This window comes from Girardinichthys multiradiatus, chromosome 12 (assembly GCF_021462225.1).
Source record: "Girardinichthys multiradiatus isolate DD_20200921_A chromosome 12, DD_fGirMul_XY1, whole genome shotgun sequence".
NCBI lineage: Eukaryota > Metazoa > Chordata > Actinopteri > Cyprinodontiformes > Goodeidae > Girardinichthys > Girardinichthys multiradiatus.
Genome location: NC_061805.1, coordinates 21,768,294 through 21,783,324, shown reverse-complemented (window position 1 = coordinate 21,783,324; position 15,031 = coordinate 21,768,294). Strand labels below are relative to the sequence as shown.

At 40.7% G+C, this 15,031-nt stretch overlaps 1 protein-coding gene across 11 annotated transcripts in view; it reads left to right on the top strand.

Moving 5' to 3' along the window:
- Positions 1 to 15,031, top strand: part of gpat2 (glycerol-3-phosphate acyltransferase 2, mitochondrial) — a 228,808-nt gene that overhangs the window by 204,923 nt on the left and 8,854 nt on the right. For all 11 annotated transcript variants that reach the window (XM_047380861.1, XM_047380854.1, XM_047380863.1 and 8 more), the window contains one exon: positions 1,016 to 1,138. In XM_047380861.1, coding sequence (XP_047236817.1) covers positions 1,016 to 1,138 — 123 coding nt within the window. The remainder of the gene's footprint in view (positions 1 to 1,015; positions 1,139 to 15,031) is intronic.

Below are 15,031 nucleotides of genomic sequence, written 5' to 3'. Positions count from 1 at the left end.
AAATTTCTTTCTCCTTAGCTCTTTCTTGAAAGAACAAAAAAACTTTGAAATATTTTGCAGCTAACTTTAAAACTCTGGTAAAAAAGCTAACATTAAAACAGTAACTCTAAGAACACGATCAGGGTTGTCCATTATGTTCCTAATTTTCTGATCAACTCCTGACCAGAGCCAAGCTTCTTTATCATCTTGTTGAGATATCTTAGTCATTGGGTCTGTTGCTGCTACCAAAACAGATGATGGCAGATTAGATTGCAGTCTGAAACAACTGACTTATAGATTATCTGCAACATCTTGCGGCTAAAAAGTACACTCTGTTCAGTCTCTTGTTGTGGACAGCATCACTGTTGCATCTCCAGTCCGGCCTGTTGTCTAAGTGAGCACAGAGGTACTGTATTGATACTCCTCCGCCATCTCCACCTCTTCATGCCTGTTAAAAACGTATTCTGGTTTCTCCTGAAATGTACAGTCATCTCCTATGTTGACATATGCCCCCTGGTTGTTTTTTTTATCTTCACTTTTAAGCCGCTTTTGTAAGCTTGTCAATTTTTCCCTTTAATAATAAAAGGAAAGTTGCATTGTATATATGAAACTATGAGACTTCCACAAAGCATAGAAGTATAAAGAAAGGCAGCTGGTTTAAAACCTTTTGCACACTGCATTATGTCTTTAAAAGGAAATAAAAAAAAACAACTTGTACAGTTTTTTGGAACGCAGCCTGATTTCTTTGTTGTTTTAAAGGTCACTCTTATACAGACACCCCGCTGTGTAAAGTAACACTTTTTACATACATGTGTGAAATGTTTTTTTGTATTTCACTGCCTTGTTAGCAAATTTATAATAACGAGTTCATGGCACACAGAACACTTGAATTTTTCATTAATTAAAGTTTGGATTATGTTATTTATAGAGGCAGGATTTTCCGAGGTTTAGAACTGAGATCGAGTGATGAACTTCACAAAGGCCTTTACTTGAAAGGTGACTTTACACTGTGTGCTCTATGATTCATCATACGCAGATTCCCCGAGATGTTCACATCTGTGATTTCTGGAAAAAGGAAGGCACTTTGACCTGGACCACCACCGATGACCCTTATCACAGCGATTCTGACTGCGAGGAGCAGGACCTGCGCTCATACAAGGTATGTAAAAGCTTTGTGGATGCCCTTTGTATTCTTCATATGATTCAGAGAAGCATCAGGTTTGAAAATGGGACAAATGTATTATGCTCATCCATATCACTCACTGGGAGACTGCAGTACCTACAAGGCACATGTAAAAATACCAGAATGGTGACATGAAAAGAACTTTGAAGTATCTAAATCTCCATTACAAAAAGCTTCTGCACAGATGAATCACATATCTTGAATGTAAATTAGCAGTGTGTCATCCTTAGACGTACTTCCTGTTACATTCAATTTTTCAAACCAACACAAAACACCCGAGGTTCTTCCCAAAGGACCAAACAGCCTGCTTCAAGCTGCAGGAGCACGAGTTTAATTGTTTCAAAGTGACTTTGGGATGTCTAAGAGTCTTGAAGGAAGGCATGTAAAACGTACAGATCAGCACATGTTGAACGGATCATCGGTCAAGGGGCATTTCTTTGTTTTTATATCATGTTAAAATACATCACCAATGCTGCAAATTTATTTAATCTCATTTTGAGAACCCACAAAGATTTACCATACAGAATCTTTATAAATGGAAAAATTGAGTCAAAGCAGGAGGTTTGTATGCAGCACCGAGAAGAGATCATTTCCAGCAAACCCCACCTGTTTTGACTGTGAATCCCAGACACCACCCAAAGAGAAAGACTACTCTGTCCCCTCCAGAATGGGTAACGTTGCCTCCATTCAGAGACACTATCTATATGATTCCAGCAACAAGACAAAGCCATACTGTTTCCTTTAACCTTAACCAACATCCACATAAGACTAAGTAAAGCATGTGCGATGCTGTGGAAAAAGTATTTGTCAGTAATAAAGGTGCTGAGAGTCTGGAAAGGATTGCAAACGCATTTTGAAGGTTTTGGAGTCCAGTGAACCACAGTGAGATAGAAAAAACATGAAACAGAAAGTGAACCTTCCCTGGGGTGGTTGGCTGACCAAGTTTACTCCAAGGGTGCATCAATGACTTATCCAGGAGGTCACAAAAGAACCAAGAACATTATCCAAAGCAGTGCAGGCCTCACTTGCCTCAGTTAAGGTCAGAGTTTATGATTCAACAATAATACAAAGCGTGGGCAAAAGAATGGCCTCCATGGGAGAGTTCCAAGGTCAAACCTGCTGACCAAAAGAGCACAAAGTCATATTTTCCCCCAAAAAAACATCTTGATGATACACAGGAAGTTTTGTGAAAATATTCTGTGGGCTAATGAGACCTAAATCTTGCATAACATTAATGCAGCATTTCAGAAAAAGCTCATACCAACAGTCAAATATGGTGGTAGTTTTGTGATGTGATGCTCCATGAATTCTGTTCTCTAGCAGAAAATGCTGAAAGGGTATGTCCTTTCATCAGCAGAACAATACCCCAAAGAACAGAACTGAGTCCACCTCTGAAAGGCTCAAAATAAACCAAAATAAATGTTTTGACATAGCCTAGTGAAAGTCTGAGCTTAAATCTGATTAGGATGCTGTGGCATGGTTTTAAGCCGTTCATGCTCATGTACCCTCTGGTGTGACTGAAATAAAACTATTCTGCAGTGACGTAAAAGACTAGTTGCATATTTTTGAATGGAGTTATTAACACCAAGGGTGGCACAACTTGCAGCCGTGTTCTATCCATTTTTTTATACCTGCTTCTTCCTTACTGGGTCGCTGGGGAGCTGGTGCCTATCTCCAACATTCTACAGGCGAGGGGCAGGGTACACCCTGGACAGGTCGCCAGTCCATCGCAGGGCAACACAGAGACACAGGACAAACAACCATGCACACACTCATTCACATGTACAGTCACAGCTGAGGGCAAGAGAGAGAGACCAATTAACCTAACAGACTGTGAGAGGAAGCTGGAGTACCCGGAGAGAGCCGCACGTACAGGAAGAACATCCAAACTCCATGCAGATAGACCCCCTTTGTCTCATATTTAAATTTGGTTTACGGTTGGAAACATGTATATGTGACATCAAATAAAATATAAAAAAATAAAGATATCTGTATAAGCTTCTTAAGGCAATAAAATGAGGAGTCCTGTTGAGCTTTTACTCTGACATTTTTTCTTGGTTACAGAGCTCAAAGCATATTGTTCAGGCAATTTTTCTTAAAATACAGCATTTTAAAAGGTATTAATTTAAAAGACTAAAATGTTGAACTTCATTGCTCTCATTTTATTCATTATAAAATACAATGAAATAATATCCACAGTGATTGTTTAATTAAATCTAATAACAAACATGATATTAAGAGTGGCATCCTAAATGTCAGGGTATGGATATATAAAGCAGTTTATTTTTTAGCTTGATAATTTTATTTCTGCAATAGATGGTGAAAATCATGAGATGAATAATGACAAAGAAACTTGACATAGAAATGAAAAACAGAGGTCATCTACTCACTGCATATTGCAGGCTCTCAAAAAGATGTCCGATGATGGAACATTTTGGCTCAAGGTTTTTCTGTTCATATTGGATCATTTTGGGACATGGACCAGTAAATGGACTGGAGTTACATAGGGCTTTTTTCCAAAGCGCTTTACAATTTGCCTCCCACTCACCTATTCTCACACTCTCACACAGCCTTTTTAACGTCATCTCTGAGAACATTACATTTTTCACTTGAAAAGCATTGTATAACCATTGTAGCTATATCCAGTGTTTGTCTAAATCTATACTTGAGTCAACCGGAAGTCCTTACCCTATAGTTGAATTTTTTTTTCAGCCTGCTATAAGCGGACAACACTAGAGCCATGATAAAAATTCATACCATGAGGTATGTGACTCTCCATGCCCTCCAAGGCAGAGGCTGGCAATTAAGGTCACTTTTAAAGAGACTTTTACCAGAGAACCTTAAAATGAGCATCTAACCTGCTGAATGACCTGCTCTCATAACTGTGGGCCAACTCACTGAGAGCAATCTCAGCTCATCCTATTCAGTTAAAAGAAAGTCTCCCATTTAGTTGGTTTTGTGAACTTAAACACATTTGTCAGCAAATTCAACACTTTGGCAGGAACATAAACAACATGAAAAGTACCTTCCAACAAAAAAAGGACATCAAGAATCTGTCCTTAAAGAGGCTGCTAAAAATATTAAAGATCGACCCAAGTCTGACCTTTTTAAAAGAAAACTAAAAAGAAAATGACAGATGGGGGTTGGTTTTTCTAAAGTGTGCTTCATGTAAGCCATAAAAAGGTTTTTTTAAAAACATTGACATTTTGTTGAAATAGGCCATCGATTTATTTGAATATTTAGAAAACAACCCTTAATAGTGCACAGTAGAGATAAACTATAAGCGTGTCAGTAAATAAGAACATCATAGAGAGGTGTTGTTTATTTCAGTAATTAAATCCACAGAGTGAAATAATGTATTGGATTTTTTGAACACAGTGATATTTTTCAATCATTTAGTTCTGTTAATTTTACTGATAATGGCTTAAAGCTCACTAATAAAACTATGTTCTCTAAATACACAAATGTAGCATTATGGACTTATTTTGGCTTTCACTAGTATGTAGAACACTAGTAATGTGACAGGGACATAAAGTTATGGTTAACTGGTATATATTTAACACATCTTAATATGCAGACATTTTAGACCATGTGGTGAACACTGTTATCAGCTATTTCAAATGAATTGAAACCCATCCGTTTAGGTTATTGTTTAGAAGTTCTGCCACTATAGCGGGTTGGTGGTTCACTGCAGTTGTCCTGTAAAACCAGTGCCACCCACATTGGTACACAATGCTCTTTCTGACTTCAGCTTTTTCCTCTGAACAAACAACATTTCTCTTTTAAAAATTGTGTCTTAACTTCATCCGTCCAGGGTTTTTTCTCCTCCTAACACCTCTCTGCTCTGCTGCCTCAGAGCAGGTTCTGAATGATGGCAACAAAACGCCTCCCTAACGAGTAACAGAAAACATTCGCTCACCTCCTCCTCCCTCTGCCTGAGCTCAGTTTGACTGCTGAAATTCATTTCAGGTGGTCATTCACAGCAGTCGGGCAGTAATTCAAGGATATTTGCTGAGAAAAGCTGCTGTTAGAAGAGTTTTACTCCCATATTTCTAAAAGTTTTATTTCATTTACAAATATATGTGCCTTCTAAAGGCACCTAAACCTTTTTATTTGTAGTTTTTAGAGTATTTATTTATGTTGCGTCTGAGTCCTGCAATAAAAAGGGGCTTTGTGAAAAAGAAACTATTTCTTCTAGTTTATGAAAAAAGTAATTGATCAGTACTGAGCAGTTAACAGCTGCTCAGTTCATGTACAAGTCAGTAACACTACTGGATAAATTAAGCGTTATGCCTACATTTTTGTGCTATTTAATGTTAATTTACAACCCATAAACCAAATAATCCTCTTGATGACTTATAATTGACCGGTGGTGGTAGTTGTAGTGTTTTTCTATTTTTGTGTCGTATGATGCAACATTTTTGGTTTTATTTAGACTGTCTAAGTATTCAACTGTTAGATGTTTTAGATATTATCTCTCAGGGAAGCTGCCTGTCTGGTCTTGGTTGTTCAGCTGATTGCAGCATTCCCAGTTATTTAAATACATTTTCACTGCTTATTCAGCTCAGCCAATCCCTAGAGTTCTAATATGTTTTCCACCAACAGATTTGATTACAAGTTATATTTTGTTTTAATACTTTAAGGGCTGCATTGCTACAAAATAATTAATGCGTGTTGTTGTAGAGTACATTTAAAACAGGGGGGGGGGGGGGGGGGGGGGGGGAGCCTCCTCCCCACCGGACAGCACTCATTACCAGGATGCCCACCCCCACCCAGAACCTTTGCAAATATCCGCTCTCTAAACAACAAAATGGACGAGCTGCTTCTTCTCACCGATAAAAACACAGACCTCTGCGGATCAGCAATTCTCTTCACCGAGACATGGCTGAGTGAAAACATCCCGGACCGCACACTGCTGAAGCCGGACTTCCAGCTGCTCAGAGCGGATCGCAGCGCGGAGCTATCGGGGAAGAAGCGAGGAGGCGGAATCTGCTTTTATATAAACGAAGGTTGGTGCAGAGACATAAAAGTGCTGGGGAAAACATGTAGCCCGGACCTGGAGTAATTTTACATAATCTGTAAACCGTTTTATTCACCGAGAGAGTTTTCCTCGTTTATAATAATTGGCTCATATTTTCCACCGCATGGCTGCACTTCTGCCGCAGAAAAACATCTTGCTGAGCTGATTACAGACGTGGAGAAAAAATACACGGACTCTTTCATTATAATACTGGGAGATTTTAACAGAGCAAACCTCTCAAATGAACTCCCCAAATACAGACAGCATATTAAGTGTCCCACCAGAGACAAAAACACACTGGACCATTGTTACACAGCTTTAAAGGACTCATATCATGCTGTTACCAGGGCTGCTCTGGGTTTTTCGGATCATTACCTAATCCACCTCATCCCAACCTACAGACAGAGACTAAGAGCTTCCAAACCCACGATTCACACTGTTAAGAAGTGGATTGAGGAATCAAAGCAGATGCTACAGGCCTGCTTTGAATGCACAGACTGGACTGTTTTTGAAACTTCAGCCACTGACTTAAACCAACTAACTGATGTGGTGACATCATACATCAGTTTCTGTGAGGACATGTGTGTGCAGACCAAAACCTTCTGCACCTTTGGGAACAACAAGCCATGGTTTACTCCACACCTCAGGAATCTGCGCAGGGAAAAGGAAGAAGCTCACAGCAGTGGAGATTGGGCGCGGTACAGGCAGGCCAGGAACAAACTAACAAAAGAGATCAAAGCAGCTAAGAGAAGCTACAGTGAGAAGTTGAAGAACAGCCTTTCTACTGGTGACATTTCAGCTGTATGGACCGGTCTGAGAAACCTGACTGCCTACAAGAGCCCCTCCACCCATCCTGAACAAAGTCGTCTCCTGGCCAACCATCTGAATGGCTTCTATTGCAGACATGACAAGAAGCCATTTACACCTCAAACCATCTCCTCCACATCCCATTCAGGAACAAATTCCTCCCATAAATTAACCAACCCCCTACCTTCAGATCCTCCGCCTGCACTAAAGATCTCCGAGGAAGATGTAAACAGGCTCTTTCAGCGCATGAAAACAAAGAAAGCTGGAGGACCTGATAACGTCTACCCATCATGCCTGAAAGCCTGTGCAAATCAACTCGCTCCGATCTTCACAAGGATCTTCAACAAGTCACTGGAGAAATGTGAGGTCCCCTCCTGCCTCAAACAATCCACCATCATCCCGGTGCCCAAGAAACCCACCATCGTAGGATTAAATGACTACAGGCCTGTAGCCCTGACGTCTGTGATCATAAAGTCCTTTGAGCGGCTGGTGTTGAAGCACCTGAAAGACATCACAGGCCCCCTGCTGGACCCCCTGCAGTTTGCTTACCGAGCAAACAGGTCGGCAGATGATGCTGTCAACTTAGGTCTACACTTCATCCTGCAACACCTTGACATATGGGGGACATATGCCAGGATCCTGTTTATAGACTTCAGCTCGGCCTTCAACACCATCATACCAGACATCCTCCACCAGAAGCTCACACAGCTCAACATCCCAGCCTCCACCTGTCAGTGGATCAACAGCTTCCTGACGGACCGACAACAGCAGGTGAGACTGGGGAGCATCTTCTCCCGATCCAGATCAATAAGTACTGGTGCCCCCCAGGGTGTGTCCTATCCCCACTCCTCTTCTCTCTGTACACAGATGACTGCACCTCATCGGACTCGTCCGTGAAACTCCTTAAGTTTGCAGACGACACCACTGTCATTGGACTGATCCAGGACGGTGATGAGTCTGCATACAGACAGCAGGTGGATCGGCTGATACACTGGTGCAGTCAGAACTACCTTGAACTCAACCCACTCAAGACTGTGGAAATGGTGGTGGACTTTCGGAGAACACCACCCCCATACACCCCCCTCACCATCCTCAACAACACTGTATCGGCCGTGGACCACTTCAGGTTCTTAGGAACCACCATCTCTGAGGACCTGAGATGGTCTTCACACATAGGCACTGTTCGAAAGAAGGCCCAGCAGAGACTGAACTACCTGAGGGAACTCAAGAAATTCAACCTTCCACAGGAGCTGTTGGTTATCTTCTCCGCTGCCATCATTCAATCTGTCCTGTCTTCATCCATCTCAGTGTGGTTTGGCTCATCCACAAAACAGGACAGGTCCAGACTGCAACGAATAATCAGGACTGCAGAGAGAATAATCAGAGCTGACCTTCCCTCCATCCAGGACTTATACAGGTCTAGGGTCAAGAAAAGAGCTGCAAAAATCTCTGCAGACCCCACACACCCTGCACATAAACTGTTCAGAGTTTTACCTTCAGGCCGTCACTACAGAGCACTGTTTACTAAAACCATCCGCCACAGAGACAGTTTCTTCCCCCAGGCTGTTTCTCTGTTGAACATTTAATAGAGTACAAAACAACAGCATACAGATGTTGCAAATGCACCTTTTTATTATATATGTGTATATTGTACATTGTAAATATATATATTCTGTAATACAAAAACAAAATCAAAGAACAAAGTGTACCGGAGTCAAATTCCTTGTTTGTATGCATGAACTTGGCAATAAAGCTGATTCTGATTCTGATTCAAATGTTGCTCACATGGGCACTAAACAACTGCACCCAGTGTCATCCGGAAGACTGGGGAAACTAAAGTTGTCAAGATCTTTAAATAGCTGTTTTCCTTACCTATCATGCCATACTTATTGTGCAATGCTTTCATATTTTTTTATAGGCATGTATTAGAACTAAACTAACTAATATTAATTTGCACTAATAGGGTGCAGAAATGCTTTCTTAATGCTGACATATACGGTATGCAGAGGGGGCCATACATCAAACCTTAAAGCAGATTGGTTAAAGCAGAAGAAGGCCACAGCAGATGAGCTACTTCTGTCAGCTAAGAGCAGGAAACTGAAGCTACAATTCACACAGACTATACAATTGGACAATAAGACATTGGAAAACCATTGCTGGTGGTGGAATGGTGTGGGTTTATTTTCGTGGTACACTTTGGTCTCCTTATCACCAACAGAGTATCATTTAAATAAAACAGCCCTCAAAAAGTCCTTTTTCTGACCATGAACGTGCATGTATGATCGTAGTCTACCCATCTTCTGATGGCTACTTTAAGCAGGATAATGCAGTGTCACAAAGCTCTAATCAAAAACTGGTCTAATGAATATGACAATGAAGTTACTGTTTTTGTTGTCCGATGAGCTAACCCCTCCCTCCTACTTCCCTATGTCTAAAGGGATTGCTCAATCCAGCTCTCCATCCAACGGGTCCGGACTTCCCTAAACCTGAAAGATCTTACTAAGCAGGTTTACTGAAAGTTCTGTTTAAGTTGGTGTCGGGAAATGACTCGCCTAGCCTCTGACAGCCTTCATCCAAAAGTCTCGCCCTTCTTCAACTGGAGGTCCGGGCGACCGAGTAGCCTATCGCAGTCATCCACACCTTCGACAGTCACTTTTGTTCACGGCTGCTCATTCCCTAATTTACAACTGGCTCTTGGTACATGGGCTAGGTTAATTTTAGTGGCTCAGCACGAGCCCCAAGGGCGCTGTTTTAACAAGCTTGGCTAAGGCAACCTATAAAAACCTCCTAAAATATCTTAGAACCAGGCAACAAGACTTTTTACCACCAATGAAAAACCAACAATACGGTGACTCAAATAACTGAATGTCCACGATTTAACTAGAATTTTATATGCTTTCTTTAATTAGTAACACTTTTGCAGGGGTCAGTAACAGCTTAAATTCAGCAACACAAAATAATTTCAATAATAGAAATGAATCAATCAACTCAACCTGTCTTTCCCCGATGCTGAAACTAGTGGGTTTGAAGAGGCTTTGAAGACGGAGGTTCATCCATGCACCTGATGGAGAAGATTCTTCTGGTAACGAGTGGTTTCTTGAAGGGAATACGACTTAATCTTCAGTTTTCTTCCTTTAAGTGGCAGGCACTGATGTTCCAGGCTTTGATGGTTAAACAGGATCTTTGTTGTCATATGTCTCCGAAGACAGTAGTTTCCAGAGGCTGAAGTTGAAGGAAACCCGGGGACATAAATGAGGTTGATTCAGGACTTCCAGAAGCCTGAAACTTAGAGCAATCAGCTGTTCACCGATCAAGTTCACTTCTGTTGTCTGGATAAAAAGGCTTTAGATGAAATCAGATTCTTAATTTTGAGGCACAGTCCTTTCTGGGCACACGGGTTGATCCTCTTTTTTAATGCAGTCGATCAGTTGGGCTGTGTCTCTGTTCCTTTTCCATCCAAGCTTCTTCTCTCCGTCAGATCTTGTTCACTGGTCTTCTGCGAGGAAACAACCCCGTTTCTGCTCTCATCATTGTTTTTATAGCGCTTGATGCTTTCACCGGTCAGGCCCTTATTAGGCTTCTTAGTTATTGCACAACCTATTCAGCTCAGCTTCTTGATTGTTGCTCAATACTTTAGTCATGGTCATCGTGACCTACTGATTCTGCTTCTCATCCTTGGAAATGCCAATAATAGCCACGCTGGTCTGTAGTCGCATCCTCCCGTCGCTGTCAGCATGCAGCTGGCTCTCGTCACTCCTAGTCATCCTCCAATTTTTCCCTAATCTGCTCAGTTTTAAACTTTACACAGTATTACACATTTCATTCTTCAGCTTTCAGCATTCACTTTAAAACACAGTTGCAAAACCATCACTTCATTCTTTTTATTCATGCTTTACAAATGATTAATGTTATATTTCTTTCATATATAGCTGATTGAAAATGTCAAACCTTAATGTTTTTCCTCTAATTCTCAGTTCTTAACCACATTTCAATCATACATCTTTTAACTTGTTAATCAAAGACTACTAATTTTATTCAATACATGTGAAAGAATATAAAATCATCATACATCATTTCTTTGGATATACTTGTTTATATTTTTGCAAAAGATAAGACAGATAACATGTGGCAGATAATACAGGTCCTTCTCAAAAAATTAGCATATTGTGATAAAGTTCATTATTTTCCATAATGTCATGATGAAAATTTAACATTCATATATTTTAGATTCATTGCACACTAACTGAAATATTTCAGGTCTTTTATTGTCTTAATACAGATGATTTTGGCATACAGCTCATGAAAACCCAAAATTCCTATCTCACAAAATTAGCATATTTCATCCGACCAATAAAAGAAAAGTGTTTTTAATACAAAAAACGTCAACCTTCAAATAATCATGTACAGTTATGCACTCAATACTTGGTCAGGAATCCTTTTGCAGAAATGACTGCTTCAATGCGGCGCGGCATGGAGGCAATCAGCCTGTGGCACTGCTGAGGTCTTATGGAGGCCCAGGATGCTTCGATAGCGGCCTTTAGCTCATCCAGAGTGTTGGGTCTTGAGTCTCTCAATGTTCTCTTCACAATATCCCACAGATTCTCTATGGGGTTCAGGTCAGGAGAGTTGGCAGGCCAATTGAGCACAGTGATACCATGGTCAGTAAACCATTTACCAATGGTTTTGGCACTGTGAGCAGGTGCCAGGTCGTGCTGAAAAATGAAATCTTCATCTCCATAAAGCTTTTCAGCAGATGGAAGCATGAAGTGCTCCAAAATCTCCTGATAGCTAGCTGCATTGACCCTGCCCTTGATAAAACACAGTGGACCAACACCAGCAGCTGACACGGCACCCCAGACCATCACTGACTGTGGGTACTTGACACTGGACTTCTGGCATTTTGGCATTTCCTTCTCCCCAGTCTTCCTCCAGACTCTGGCACCTTGATTTCTGAATGACATGCAGAATTTGCTTTCATCCGAAAAAAGTACTTTGGACCACTGAGCAACAGTCCAGTGCTGCTTCTCTGTAGCCCAGGTCTGGGGAATGCGGCACCTGTAGCCCATTTCCTGCACACGCCTGTGCACGGTGGCTCTGGATGTTTCTACTCCACACTCAGTCCACTGCTTCCGCAGGTCCCCCAAGGTCTGGAATCGGCCCTTCTCCACAATCTTCCTCAGGGTCCGGTCACCTCTTCTCGTTGTGCAGCGTTTTCTGCCACACTTTTTCCTTCCCACAGACTTCCCACTGAGGTGCCTTGATACAGCACTCTGAGAACAGCCTATTCGTTCAGAAATGTCTTTCTGTGTCTTACCCTCTTGCTTGAGGGTGTCAATAGTGGCCTTCTGGACAGCAGTCAGGTCGGCAGTCTTACCCATGATTGGGGTTTTGAGTGATGAACCAGGCTGGGAGTTTTAAAGGCCTCAGGAATCTTTTGCAGGTGTTTAGAGTTAACTCGTTGATTCAGATGATTAGGTTCATAGCTCGTTTAGAGACCCTTTTAATGATATGCTAATTTTGTGAGATAGGAATTTTGGGTTTTCATGAGCTGTATGCCAAAATCATCTGTATTAAGACAATAAAAGACCTGAAATATTTCAGTTAGTGTGCAATGAATCTAAAATATATGAATGTTAAATTTTCATCATGACATTATGGAAAATAATGAACTTTATCACAATATGCAAATTTTTTGAGAAGGACCTGTATGTGGCTCCACACAGGCCTCTCCAGTCTCTCAGCTCCAGAATTTGAGAACAAGCTTGTTTCACTCTCTACTGCTTCAACTGTGAGTTTTAATAATTATTGCATAGATTACACATAAGGATATAAGGATATTTATTGTAACTTTTATGGAGTTAACTGTGAGCAGTTACTAAATGTTGCATGGATTACATGGAAAGATCTCACCTTATTTTGACACTGTACTTCAGTAACCTCCATAGATATCAGATCTCAATCCAAAAGAGCACATTTGGGATGCGATGGAACGGGAGATTGTGAAGCCAACAAAACAAAATATGTGAAGTTATTGCGTTAATATGGACTTTAAACTCAGTGGAATGTTTCACATATCTTGTTGAATCTAGGCCTTGAAGGATTAAAGCAGCTTTAAGAGGCATGGTGGGGCAAACCATTACTAGCAAGCTGTGCCTAATAAAGTGGCCGCTGATTGTATGTCTTACTTTATACTTTAAGATCTAACAAAGCACAGTAGTTTCAAACTTTGTTGTGAACGTCTTAATATCCTTCAAGGGGCTATTCTCTAAGAATAAAAGTTTAACTACACCAGTAATGTTAGTATTTCACTGTTATATCTCACATTATAGCAGCAACAGCTAAATAAAGAGAAATGACAATTCATTGTCATTTTACAACATGAAAGTCAGTCAGTCTGCTAAATCTCCAAAAACTTTTTTTCAATTGCAGTCACACACAAACCATCAAACAATATGATGAAACTGACTTTCAAGCAGACTGCCCCAGGAGAGGCAGACCAAGTGTTCCCTCTGCTGCAGATTGGCCCACATCAATGCTTCCCAGAGTTCAAATAGCAGACACATCTTATCATCAAGTGTTCAGAGAGACCCTGTAACCAGTCCTGCATGGTCAAACTGCTGCAACACCGAAAGGAAAAAAGTTGGGCCAAGAAACACAATAAATTTACATTTAACATGCTTAAATTTAAGCTTTGGTTTGATGTCAAATTTTGTTAAGAAACGAAATTAAACAAGTATGATTTCACTGTTTACCAAGGATATTAATGGGAATCCCTTGAACCTCTGCTTCCAAATATTTGTTTGGCCACCTAGATGGACTTTTACTGTCCTTCTTGCCCAAGGCAGACACAAATCTAAGTTACCAAGATGAAGAAGCTCAGGTAGAGTTGTAGGGACATTTTTATGATTAAAAAGAGAGTAGTGAGGAAAATACAGATTAATCATAAATTATTAATACAGATTAATGACTGAAAGTGAACAGAAGATTTAGCAAATATTTGGAGTATGTCACAAAACAAATAAGGACATTAAATTGAAGAACTTTTTTGTCATTGAACCCTTAATTGGATCCAAGCATCTGTGCAACATGAGTAGCTTGAAAACATCTCTGGACTAAGAGAAAAACACATACTAGTCATTTTATTAGGTACATCTTGCTATTACTGGGTTGGACCACCTTTTGTCTTCCGAACGGCTTCGATTCTTTGTAGCATAGATTCAGCAAGGTGTCAGATTCTTCATGTCCATACCGACATGATGGCATCACATAATTGCAGCAAATTTGTTGGCTGCACAGCCTGGATGTGAATTTCTCTTTCCATCACATCCCTAAGATGTTGTGATTCAGATCTGGTGATTCTAGACAGCACTTGTACAGTGAACTCAAACTTCATGTTTAAGACACCAGCTTGAGATGCTTTTAACTTTGTGACATGATGCATTATCTTGTTGGAAGCGGCAATCACAAGATGGGCACACTGTAGTCATTAATGAATGGACATGGTCAGCAACAAAACTCTGATATGTTGTGGCATTTGAACAATGCTCAGTAGGTTGTAAGAGGCCTAAAGTACGTCCCCCACACAATTACACCACCACCCACCTGAACCATTAATACAAGGCTGGATGGATACATGCCTTCCTGTTTATGCCAAACTCTGACCCTGCTATTCTGGCTTACTGTCTGAGGTAAACAAGGTATTGTCGTCAACGCAGCTGCTGCTCGCTGCATATTTTCTGCCTTTCTATGAACTAGATAGCTGGTTTTCCATGGACAGTGCCTTAAATCCCCTTTCACTCCCATTCTTATGTTCATTTTTAACTTTAGCAAGTTGTGTTCACTATATTTACGACCCTGCGCAAAGTTTTTGTCATGTGACTGCCTGATTGGCTGTTTTGCGTTAACAAACATTTAACAAGGTTAACCTAGTAAAGTGGTCAGTAAGAACACCACTAAATATCATCTGCATAGCAGTGATAAGAAATTACCTTAAATACGTTACAAATGTAGGGAAGCAGATATGAGAAACAATAGAAGCCCCA